Source organism: Schistocerca piceifrons, chromosome 6 (genome assembly GCF_021461385.2).
Source record: "Schistocerca piceifrons isolate TAMUIC-IGC-003096 chromosome 6, iqSchPice1.1, whole genome shotgun sequence".
Classification (NCBI taxonomy): domain Eukaryota; kingdom Metazoa; phylum Arthropoda; class Insecta; order Orthoptera; family Acrididae; genus Schistocerca; species Schistocerca piceifrons.
Genome location: NC_060143.1, coordinates 115,464,136 through 115,477,457, shown reverse-complemented (window position 1 = coordinate 115,477,457; position 13,322 = coordinate 115,464,136). Strand labels below are relative to the sequence as shown.

General features: G+C 45.8%; 1 protein-coding gene across 1 annotated transcript in view; it reads left to right on the top strand.

The window, feature by feature from the left end:
• Positions 1-13,322, top strand: part of LOC124802846 (vacuolar protein sorting-associated protein 28 homolog) — a 63,801-nt gene that overhangs the window by 36,861 nt on the left and 13,618 nt on the right. The window contains exon 4 of the mRNA XM_047263867.1: positions 5,365-5,466. Coding sequence (XP_047119823.1) covers positions 5,365-5,466 — 102 coding nt within the window. The remainder of the gene's footprint in view (positions 1-5,364; positions 5,467-13,322) is intronic.

The window sequence follows — 13,322 nt, the reverse complement described above, 5'->3', positions numbered from 1 at the left end:
CTTCTTCTTCTTCTTCTTTTTATATATTTTGACCAGTTCTCCTCATATGATACCTTTCTTGCTCATATTACAGCATTCCTCTTCTGTAACTTAAAATTCCAATTTATTTTTCGTTTTTCCTGTTACTATAGTTCTTGAGTAAACTTCTTGCTTTTGTTTGCTAACTTCTTCCTGTTCTAAAGACAAAATCTGTAGTCCTTTTCTGCTTCTTATAGTCTTATTGTAGGATCTTTATGAAGGGAGTAAAAGCATGAATTGTATACAATCTGTGATCCACTTTCCTCCTACACATTTTTCCTTATCATATTCAGAGTTCCAGGAAGCTGAACGTCTTAATGTTCCATGCATACTAGTTTTGAGTGAAACTTGTAATTGCCAGCATTGGATTTGTGGTCCTGTTTTTTGTGTAATTACATTTTAGGAATAAATTTATGGGGCCCAGTGAATTTGTGAGTAATAGCGAAGTTGTCCCTATTCTATAACAGAAGCTGTCAGATCAATAGTTTCCTGTGCATTGTACACCAAAGTCTGACAACCATTTGTAAGTCCTTCTGTCTCCAAAATTCAAATGTTTTGAGAAAGAAAGTTGCTACTCATCATATGGCGGAGATGCTGAGGCGCAGATAGGCACAACAAAAAGAATCTCACAGTTATAGCTTTTGGCCGTTAAGGCCTTTGTCAACAACAGACAAAGTGTTGTTGACGAAGGCCTTAACAGCTGAAAGCTATAATTGTGAAAATCTTTTTCTTGTGCCTATTTGCGACTCAGCATCTCCTCTATATGGGGAGTAGCAACTTTCCTTCTCATAATATTGTTCATTCCATTCTGGATTTTCCATTGTTTGAAATTCAAATGTTTGTTATTAAATTGTTCAAATTATGTCATAATTTGGACAATGTTAAAATAAATGTGTAAAGCAACTCGCATCATATTTGTGGATAAATAGTGCACATCTTGCAGAGCTGGTCTCAGTGTCAGGGCTCCTTTATAAACTATTGAAAAGAATTGTCCTGGGTTTATTTAAATGACGAGTTGCTGGAACATTTTGTAGCTTTTAACTATTTTCTTCTTTTGTTTGAGTGTTCTTGAAAAATCTACCATCACATATTTGACACTTTTCAAAAATACTTCGTGCAACTTTCTTGAGTCATACAAAGAACATAGTTGATCAGACTGCAACATACACCAAGCTCAACAGATACTAAACCCACTCTACTCTATCGTGTCTGAAGCAACTCTGGCACACTTGGATCCAAAAATACATTATATACACTCCTGGAAATGGAAAAAAGAACACATTGACACCGGTGTGTCAGACCCACCATACTTGCTCCGGACACTGCGAGAGGGCTGTACAAGCAATGATCACACGCACGGCACAGCGGACACACCAGGAACCGCGGTGTTGGCCGTCGAATGGCGCTAGCTGCGCAGCATTTGTGCACCGCCGCCGTCAGTGTCAGCCATTTGCCGTGGCATACGGAGCTCCATCGCAGTCTTTAACACTGGTAGCATGCCGCGACAGCGTGGACGTGAACCGTATGTGCAGTTGACGGACTTTGAGCGAGGGCGTATAGTGGGCATGCGGGAGGCCGGGTGGACGTACCGCTGAATTGCTCAACACGTGGGGCGTGAGGTCTCCACAGTACATCGATGTTGTCGCCAGTGGTCGGCGGAAGGTGCACGTGCCCGTCGACCTGGGACCGGACCGCAGCGACGCACGGATGCACGCCAAGACCGTAGGATCCTACGCAGTGCCGTAGGGGACCGCACCGCCACTTCCCAGCAAATTAGGGACACTGTTGCTCCTGGGGTATCGGCGAGGACCATTCGCAACCGTCTCCATGAAGCTGGGCTACGGTCCCGCACACCGTTAGGCCGTCTTCCGCTCACGCCCCAACATCGTGCAGCCCGCCTCCAGTGGTGTCGCGACAGGCGTGAATGGAGGGACGAATGGAGACGTGTCGTCTTCAGCGATGAGAGTCGCTTCTGCCTTGGTGCCAATGATGGTCGTATGCGTGTTTGGCGCCGTGCAGGTGAGCGCCACAATCAGGACTGCATACGACCGAGGCACACAGGGCCAACACCCGGCATCATGGTGTGGGGAGCGATCTCCTACACTGGCCGTACACCACTGGTGATCGTCGAGGGGACACTGAATAGTGCACGGTACATCCAAACCGTCATCGAACCCATCGTTCTACCATTCCTAGACCGGCAAGGGAACTTGCTGTTCCAACAGGACAATGCACGTCCACATGTATCCCGTGCCACCCAACATGCTCTAGAAGGTGTAAGTCAACTACCCTGGCCAGCAAGATCTCCGGATCTGTCTCCCATTGAGCATGTTTGGGACTGGATGAAGCGTCGTCTCACGCGGTCTGCACGTCCAGCACGAATGCTGGTCCAACTGAGGCGCCAGGTGGAAATGGCATGGCAAGCCGTTCCACAGGACTACATCCAGCATCTCTACGATCGTCTCCATGGGAGAATAGCAGCCTGCATTGCTGCGAAAGGTGGATATACACTGCACTAGTACCGACATTGCGCATGCTCTGTTGCCTGTGTCTATGTGCCTGTGGTTCTGTCAGTGTGATCATGTGATGTATCTGACCCCAGGAATGTGTCAATAAAGTTTCCCCTTCCTGGGACAATGAATTCACGGTGTTCTTATTTCAATTTCCAGTAGTGTATTACAAATCCATCTTCCAGTACTTTCTAAAATAGCAAATAGTCCTAATTAACATGACTCTTGTATTTGGAACTGTTTATCAGTTTCAGTTGGTATATAGTTTTCTGAAAATAATTATTTAAGTGAAGATTTATAAGCTCAATAACAAAGGTTGCAATTTCCAGCAGTGTGAAAAATAGAAGCTTCTGGTCATTTTATAAAATCGATTTCATTATCAATAGTAAAATTATAGAAGTTATAAATGAAGAAAAATTTTGCTTTCATAAAAATTGAAGACCAAAAATATTGTCTCTAATGTAAACATGTTTTCACATCTTTTAAGTTAATAATTGTGACTACTGATTTTCATGGTACAAGTTCAATGTACAAAATAGATCAGTATAAATAATAAAAATATATTAATAGAAAAATAGTTTCTCAGCAGTCAGATATGTTCAGAAATATGTTCAGATGAGAATGTTGCGGGACTATTTGTATTTACTTAATTGCAACATAAACACACAATGTAACATATATGACTCCTTTAATAGAAAATTAAACAACAGAACAGCATAAAAACAAATGAGGAAACATAAGTCAGAGACTACGCCAGAGATAATAATTACAAATGGCAATCACTTGTACACAGCATTACACTGCACTTCACCACTCCCCCCTTAGTGCCAACGGTACTTTCTGTTGAAACGGATATGTTGTCTGGACCGGGTTACAACGAGTCATGCACAGGTTGCTGACGGTGCATTAGAGGTAGCCTTAGACGTCCGTTGAGGCATTGGAGTGGCTGGTGCTTCGGTCATGTCCTTAGTGTGTGTAGGTGCATCCGTACCAGTGTAGGGAGTGCGGAAAGCTGGTTTGAGCCTGTCGACAGAGACGGTGGTTGGTGTACCCATCACATCGACATTGACTGTCTTGTCCTCCGTACTGATGACATGACAGGGTCCATTGTAGGGTGGCTGCGGTGGCTTGCGTACTGCGTCATGCTGTAAGAAGACATTTGGCATTCCTGTAGCTCGTCAAACACAAATGGGCGATGGGTCTGCTGATCCCTTGGAGGAACGGGGCATAGTTGCTGAATTTGTGTACACAGCTTTTGTAGAAGTTCTGAAATGTCAATGCTGTTGTCTGGCACTTAAGCAAAGAACTCGCTGGGAATTCGTATCGGCTGGCCACAAACAAGTTCTGCAGTTCTGTCATTCAGGTCTTCTTTCAGCGATGGACGGAGACCCAGGAGGACACTGGACAAAGTCTCTGTCCCCCGCTGTGAGTCGTGACAACGAAGCAACACTTTCAGTTGGCGGTGCATGTGTTCAGTTAAACCATTTGCTGACAGGTGGTAAGCTGTAGTTATAATGCACCTTGTACCCAGTAGGATAGAGAGTGCTTTGAATAAATCTGACTCAAACTGTCTTCCTTGGTCTGTTATGATTCGTAACGGCACTCTGAAACGGGCGATCCATCCCCTGAAGAATGCAGTTGCGACAGTTTCGTCGGTGATGTCGGCGATCGGGAACTCTTTGAGCCAGCGTGTAAAATGATCGATGGCTGTAAGGCAGTAGGTGTATCCTTCTGATGGTGGGAGAGGTCCTACTAGGTCCAGGTAGACATGATCAAATCTGTGATTTGGATGAAGAAATGTGCCAAGAGGTGACCTAACGTGCTGGCTAACTTTATTCCGTTGACAGGCCACGCATTGTCACACGTATTGCTTGCAATCTTTGTCTGTGTGAGGCCAGACAAAAGCTTGCTTCACCAGGCCCAAGTTCAAAACTAATGTGACACGACCATACGTTGTTATTGGGGAACCATCGGCCATGAAAAGGTGGTAGTCATCACATTTGTGACGTGGCAGACAGGCAGATGGATAGACTGCACGTCAACACCCTTGTCTACCAAATACTGTAACTTTGTGCTATGTTCAGTTACAATGGCTGTCATCACTGACTTCCTGCTGAGTTTCCCCTCCTCACACGGCATTTTACGCTTGTGCGCCTCGGAACCATACCGTCGGTGATACCAACAGATTCTTGTTGACGAAGGTGAGTGAGCGGCTGCTCTTACCTGGTGAGCGGTGACGACGAGATCGGCGGCTGGTAGTCTGGGTCCATTATGCAGCTGCTTGCATGGTGAGCTCGGCAACCTGTGCTTGTAGTGCGGCGAGAGTGTTATCTGCAATATAAAAACACACCGTATCTCACATGACTCCATTACTAGAAAATTAAACAAAAGAACAACATAAAAACAAATGAGGAAACATAAATAAGAGACTGTGCCAGAGATAATAATTAGAAATGGCAATCACTCGCACACAGCATTACACTGCACTTCAAGAAATAGATGGATAATTTAAGTAGAAAATTAACCCAAGCCTGGCCACAATTTATATGGAATCAAACTTTTCCGTTAACATGCGAAAGATATGAGGAGGCGAGGCTCACTACGCCCCCCCCCCCTTCCAAAAAACACCACACACACACACACACACACACACACACACACACACACACACACACACACACACACTCCCGCTCTGCCCCTCTCCCCCTCTCCCCCTCTTCCCCCCTCTCCCTCCTGTCCCCCCCGTCACCCCTCTCCCCCATTTAATTCTGTCTACAGCCAAACTTCTGTAATTGTATGTTATTTTTAACTGTATTAATAACCATTACATTTTCAGCTTGATTGTCCTGCTGCTTTGGAAAGGATTAAGGAAGATCGGCCCATCACAATCAAGGATGACAAGGGCAACACAAGCAAGTGCATAGCTGATATTGTTTCGGTAAGATTGTGTACTACTGTTTTAATACACCATAAGGAGAAAGTGAAACAAGAACAGAATTTTTTCAAGCATATTTATTTGTCATCCATACTTAGCTAGCATGTACTGCTGAAGACAAGTTTTCATGTTTGGTGGACGTCTGCACTACATTGACACAGCTGATGAAATGTTCCTTACTGAAACACTGTGTAACTTCAACGTTACTACTTGAATGGAAAACAAAGCTTTTCATAGATGTGTTGAATGATAGGTTTCTTGATGTTTGGACTGTGACTTCTGTTTTGCTTCTCTCTTAATGAAATATATGTGCTACCACCACATAAATTCACTCTGCAGTGTATCAGATTGTTCCCAGGTGATGGGTTCACACCAGGCGGTGCTTAGAATTTATGCAGTTGACTTTATTTTTAATTTCACTTATATTAGTTTTTTTTAGCTTTAGCTGCAAAAAATTCATTCACACTATTGTTAAAGGGTGACACTTTGTTTGAAACTCATAAAATTTTCACAGAAGAAAGACTTAACAAAACCTCCAACTTTTTTTTTGTGCGTATGTAAATATGGATATATTTCAGTATACATTGTGTTGTTGATGAGCATTAAATATTCATACGTTGGAGTTATATGTATCTCTACAGCATCTAGTACTTTGCAGTCATACTTAAAATTAACTGTGCCCAAAGCTCAGTGCCAGTTTCGAAACTTGGTCTACTACCATCATAAAAGTCTTGTAATATTCCAGTACAATCATGACAGTTTTAAATATTTTGCTATAAGAATTTATTGTGTCTTTTTGGGTTTTGCACACAGACAGGGCATGGCATTGAATGATAACAAACAGCAATAGGGGTCTTTTTAAGGAGGGGACAGGAGCTTAGAACTTACAGAATCGTTGAGCAGTCTGTAAATAAACAAGTTTGATTTTCATTATCTTTGTATGTAGTCAGTCACAAAATTCTCCATGAGTAATCTTAGAAAATCTGACTCCTTATATATTTTTTTGCTTTGTTTCCATAATACCAAGAACTAAATTAATCAGAATCAAAATATTGCAAAACAGCTCAGAAGCTGAAGATGGTTGGAGAGTTCAGATATTGTTTAAAGAGCAGTGGCAATTACTGAGGTAGGTGGTGCTGTATTTCCTCATTTAAATTGTTGTGACTTGGCAAGACAGCCAAGCCACTAGGAGAGGAAGTCAAAAGGCACGCATTTAAGCTCACCCAGGCTGGCGTGAGGTCTGGAACAGTTAAAGGAATTGAGTCTAGTAAAAAAGGTACGTAGCTTCTGGAATACTTAACTTTAATCCATAATTGGTGAACATCGGCCTGATGGTACATGCATCACAAGATAAATAGCAAATGATAATGGCGCCTTGCTAGGTCGTAGCAAATGACGTAGCTGAAGGCTATGCTAACTATCGCTCGGCAAATGAGAGCGTAATTTGTCAGTGAACCATCGCTAGCAAAGTCGCGGCGAGTGCTAGGAAGTCTTTAGACCTGCCGTGTGGCGGTGCTCGGTCTGCAATCACTGACAGTGGCGACATGCGGGTCCGACGTATACTAACGGACTGCGGCCGATTTAAAGGCTACCACCTAGCAAGTGTGGTATCTGGTGGTGACACCACATTCCTCCCCCCCGCAAATCGGCGGACGGTTGTGGCATAAGGCTTCCGCCCGCTGTGGAGAGGACCCCATGTTGACGTATGCGACGAGGTGGGGAGCTTAACAACAGGCGAGGCTGTGCCACCCGCACCCTGCCATTCGGTCCGAGGGGAGCCAGGAAACACCTGAAAACCTAGTCCAGGGTGCACGCCAACATGCGGTGTATGCGCCCGTAGAGAGACAGGAGGGGCCGAAGGGTCGACCTCCATCGGGTCGGAGCACCCGACAGGCAAAGACGCCATGTGGTCCGAAGCGGGCAAGAGTTCCATGTCGGAGGACAGCTGGTCACGGGAAGTGATCGGCGGCGCGTGACCCAGGGAGGGTCCCAGCGGTTGCAGCAAAGCGTCCACTGCGGGCGTCGCCGGCGGCAGAACAGGCGGCGGCGCGTCGCCATGGGGCAAAATGGAAGGCAGCGTCGGGGACACCTGGGGATGAGGCGAGCCAGTAGATGGGTCCCCAGGGTGCTGACCGGACGGCACCGTCGCTGAAAGCAGACGGGGAGCGGCAGAACCCGTGCGACGACAGAGGCGCAGCTGATTGAGATGCCGACGCACCTCACCAGAGGCCCCCAAAACCAGATACATAGCACGGCCGAGGCAGCGAAGAATGTGCCCTGCGAGCCAACGCCGTGAACCTCGATAGTTGCGATAGTATACAACGTCGCCTGGGGCAAAAGCAGGTGTCTGCCGCTGCACAGGAACCTGATGCGGCGGATGTAGCAAAGACATCAAGGTTCGATGAGGGCGACCGTGAAGCAACTCAGCCGGCGAGCGACCATCTCGGGGCTGAGAGCAATACGTGGACAAAAAGAGCAATAAGGCGTCCTCCTGAGAATGCGACTCTTTCAACTTCAACATCTGTGACTTGAAAGTCCTGACCAATCGTTCAGCGGCACCGTTTGACTGTGGCGAAAACAGCGCGGACGTCAGATGTTGAATACCATTGGCCTTGCAGAATGACTGAAATTCTGCAGACATGAATTGTGGGCCATTGTCGGAAACAATAGTCTGTGGAAGACCTTCAATGCAAAAGATAGCAGATAACGCTTGGATGGTGGCAGATGACGTCGTGGAAGACATGCGGACAACAAAAGGAAAATTACTGAATGAATCTACCACAACCAACCATCGAGCATTCCAAAACGGACCAGCAAAATCTATGTGTAAGCGTTGCCAAGAGGAAGTGGCTTTTGGCCATGCAAAGAATTTCTGCGGTGGTGCGGATTGTTGGTCGGCACACGCCATGCAAGAAGAGCACATATTCGTAATCGCAGCATCGATTCCGAACCAAGTACAGTGCTGATGAGCAAGTTGTTTCGTTCGCACTATACCCCAATGTCCTTGGTGGAGAAGCCGTAAGACAGAGGACTGTAACAAACGTGGGACCACGACCCTGGACTGATCATTATCAAAACGCAACAGCAAAGCACCATGTCGTACAAAAAGTCTCTCCTTGTGAGCAAAAAATCGGCGAACCAACGGATCCTCGATCCATGACTTTGACAAGGGCCATTGCGTAGCAACAAAATGCAGAACGGTAGCAAGGACAGGGTCAACAGCTGTGGCCATAGCTACACGACGAAAATCAATGGGAAACGATTCGACCACGTCATCGGTTTCCGCATCAATGAACATGCAAGCAAGTTTGGAGGAATCGAATGCTCTATCCGCAGCAACAGGCAAACGGGACAACGCATCGGCGTTTCCATGCTTAGCAGTGGACCTATACAAGATATCGTAGCGGTACTGCGAGAGGAAAATAGACCAGCGAATGAATTTCTGCGCTGTACGTGGAGGTACAGGCTTGGTCGGATGAAAAAGCGATGTCAAAGGTTTGTGGTCGGTGATAATGGTAAAGTGACGACCATACAAGAAATCATGAAACATTGTAACACCAAATACGAGAGCCAAAGCTTCTTTCTCGATCTGTGAATAATTTCTTTGCGCAGACGAGAGCAATTTGGCCGCAAAGGCAATAGGGCGATCGTGCGAGCCATCTTTGTGCGCAAGCACAGCACCGATCCCGAATTCCGATGCATCCACCATCAACAAAAGGGGTTTCTGGGGATCGAATGGTGTAAGGCAAGTATTTGAAAGCAACGCCGATTTCAACTGGCGAAAGGCGCGTTCGCAGTCTGTCGTCCAGACGAACGGAACACCTTTACGGCGTAAGCGATGAAGCGGAGCTGAAATAGAAGAGGCACATAGCGATGATAATAATTTATTTTTCCCAGCACACTCTGTAGCTGCTTCAAATTCTGCGGTGAAGGCAAGTCTTGTATGGCACGGAGGTGCTCTGGACTCGGATGTATGCCTTGGGCATTGAGTACATGTCCCAGATATGGTAAGTCCCGAGCAAAAAACACACATTTGTCCTTCCGCAAGCGAAGACCATTTTGTCGCAAGACCTGAAATAGTGTTCTGAGATTGGCTAAATGTTCTTCTTCTGTCTTTCCGGAGATCACAATATCATCCAGATAGTTTGCTGCAGTAGGGACCGACGCACAAACAGTTTGTAGATATTGCTGAAACAATGCAGGGGCGGATGCACACCCGAATGGCAGTCATTTGAATCGGTACAAACCAAGATGCGTGTTAACCACCAAGATGCGCTGGGATTCTTCGTCCACCAGTATTTGCAAGTACGCATCTGCTAGGTCCAACTTCGAAAAATATTTACCCGGGCACAGTTTGTCAAAAAGATCTTCCGGGCGGGGTAATGGAAAAGTTGCAATCACTAGTTGTGGATTCACTGTTGCCTTGAAGTCCACACAAAATCTCAATTTTCCAGAAGGCTTTTGCAAAATTACTAAGGGTGATGCCCAGAGAGAAGCCTGCACACGTTCAATTACACCTTGCGATTCCAAATCGTGTAATGTTCTTGCGACCTCATCACGCAATGCGTGGGGAACATTGCGCGCTCTGAAAAATTTCGGTTGCGCGTTTACTTTCAGTTCCAAATGTGCTTGATAGTTCTTAGCGCAACCGAGGCCCGGTGCAAAAATGTCTGCAAATTCTTCACATAGACGAGAAACACTGGCTGAAGGCACAGTCTGGTTCACTGATAGGACCTGATTGACTATAGACAAGTTAAACAACTGAAACAAATCGCAACCAAACAAGTTCACTGCAGAAGAAGAACGAAGGACGTACAATGACACAAGTTTTGTTTGTCCCTTGTATGTTGCAAGAAGGCTGCACTGTCCCAACACAGGGAGCCCGTGACCTGAATATGTAGTTAGCTTAACATTTGCGGCACGCAACGGAGGTGTGCCCAGCTGTTTGTACGTGTTGTGATTGAGTAGTGAAACTGCAGCTCCGGTATCGAGCTGGAACAGTATCACTTTACCGTGAATGTCCAAATCAACAAAAAGTTTATTGTCCTGCTGACGACAAGAGCGACTGTCTCGTGCAACGTGAACTGACACAAGTACAAAATCACTTGCGACTTGACGGGATTTCCGTCGATGTCAACGCACACTTTTTGTGGGACGAACACAGTCATTGGTAGAGAGAGTAGCACTGGGCGGAGTGGAATTTACTAGATGAATTTCCATGGGCGAAGGTTCACGAGCCTGAGTATCCTTGGTTCGATTCCGATTCTGGCACGAAGCAAAGGTCCGGGAATGGTTGTGAGTGTCTGATCGGAGCTTTTTCTGGCACACACTTTGAACATGTCCTTGTTTATTACAGAAAAAGAAAATAGCCTGGTGTGACGGGCAATTCTCACACGAATGTCAAGTAGCACACCGCGGGCATGATTTCACTGCATTTGCATACTGGCGCGGTACACGTGGCGGAGAGCCAGGCGGCTTAGCCGCGGCCGGGCGCGAGGACTGTTTACTGTTCCGTGCAGCTCGCCCGGCGGGCCGGTTAACGTGACACACAGGTGGCGAAGTTTCAAATGATGCCTGAGCAAAGTCAAGCGTGTCCTGCCGATCCAATATGTCCATCACTTGTTGAAGGGAGGGATTGACTAGTTTCAAAATCTGTTCCCGTATACGAACATCAGAAACGTTCTGTGCAATTGCATCACGTACCATAGTATCTGAATAAGGAAGTCCACATTCACACTCAAAAGCACAATCCCTAGTAAGGCCTTGCAAGGTTGCAACCCACTCCCTATTAGTCTGACCGGCCGTACGTTTTGTACGAAAGAACGTATACCGTTTGGCAACTACATTGACTGATTCTTTGAAATATGCGTCTAAAGCAGACAAAATTTCTTCGTAGGACAGAGTTGCTATGTCGCGTCGGGGAAACAATTTCGCTATCACACGGTAGGTGGACACTCCGACACAAGAAAGCAGAAAAGGCTGCCGCTCATTACCTTGAATTCTGTAGGCGGCGAGATGGAATCCAAATTGGCGTGACCACTCCGTCCAGCTTTCCAGTGCCGCATCAAAAGGACGAAAAGGTGGTGCAACTGCGTGTTGTGGCTGCGGTAGCAGTGAAGCGGCGGCTGCCGCATCGTTTTGCATTGCACGTTGACCCTGGACGAGCTGTCCAAGGGTATCCAGTAAGGCCTGCGTCTGCTGATTCTATAAGCGATAAAATTCGGACAGTACATCTGGAGATGGTGGCAAAGCCATTACACAAGTAAATCAGTCTATCAATACGAACGCAAAATCCCATCCTCGTCACCAAACTGTTGTGACTTGGCAAGACAGCCAAGCCACTAGGAGAGGAAGCCGAAAGGCACGTGTTTAAGCTCACGCAGGCTGGCGTGAGGTCTGGAACAGTTAAAGGAATTGAGTCTAGTAAAAAAGGTACGTAGCTTCTGGAATACTTAACTTTAATCCATAATTGGTGAACATCGGCCTGATGGTACATGCATCACAAGATAAATAGCAAATGATAATGGCGCCTTGCTAGGTCGTAGCAGATGACGTAGCTGAAGGCTATGCTAACTATCGTCTCGGCAAATGAGAGCGTAATTTGTCAGTGAACCATCGCTAGCAAAGTCGGCTGTACAACTGGGGCGAGTGCTAGGAAGTCTCTAGACCTGCCGTGTGGCGGCGCTCGGTCTGCAATCACTGACAGTGGCGACACACGGGTCCGATGTATACTAACGGACCGCGGCCGATTTAAAGGCTACCACCTAGCAAGTGTGGTATCTGGCGGTGACACCACATAAATCATCGCATTAATGTCAGAGTGACAGATATCGAAATAAATGACCACGAGATAGAAAAGCAAGTGAAATTACCCAGCAGAGGGGAGGCCACTACACCCAATGAGATACCAGTACAATTTTACGTAGAGTACACTAAAGAATTTGCTCCTCTTCAAGCAGCTGTGTACTGCAGATCGTTGGAGAGGCAAATTGTTCTCAGTGAGTGCAAAAAAAAAGTCCAAGTCATTCCCGTTTTCAAGATGGGTCATTGAACAGCACCATGAAAGTACAAGCCTGTGTCTTTGAAATTGGTTTGTTGTAAAATATTGGAACATGTTTTGTGCTTGCATATTATAACATTTCTGTAGACCAAAACTCCCCTCTTTAGGAATCAGCATGGGTTCCAAAAACAATTGTGCGTAACCCAGCCTGCTTTATTCATCCACGAGACTCAGAAGGCAGTAGATGCCAGCGTCCAGGTTGATTCTGTGTCTCTTGGCTTCCGGAAGGCATTTAAAATAGTTCCACACTGCCACCTAATGAACAGCATGTGAACATACAGAAAAAACTGTTCTCTTTCACAGAAGCAGCAGTAACAGTCCTAGCTGCGTATTCATATGCGATAGGTGTCATAACTGAATATTTAATCCATGAACACTTACACAATTGTTTATAGTTACAATACATTTAAAATTTGAAAAAACTATTTTACAAAACATATTACATATTAGACAATTGATAGTTCAAACAGTATTGTTTCTAAATAGTCATCAGCATTTAGATTGCACTTTCTTCTGTAGGTGGCAGCACCCTTCACCCACTTCCATTCATTGTTCAGTTATACTTCATCCGCTGTGTGTCAGATGACTACACTAGGCGCACACTTTTGCCTCGCTGCCTGCTGTATTTGAGCATCCTCTGATGCTTGGCGAACACTAGTTATAAATAGTTATGTCGAAGATTTATTTGCGTGGCCTATTATGTTGTAATGGTTTCTTGTATCATTAAAAGTCCCAAGAGTATATGTACCTAGAAGAATTAACCATTTTATTGCTTCATGCTGTGTAAGATAAGATAATG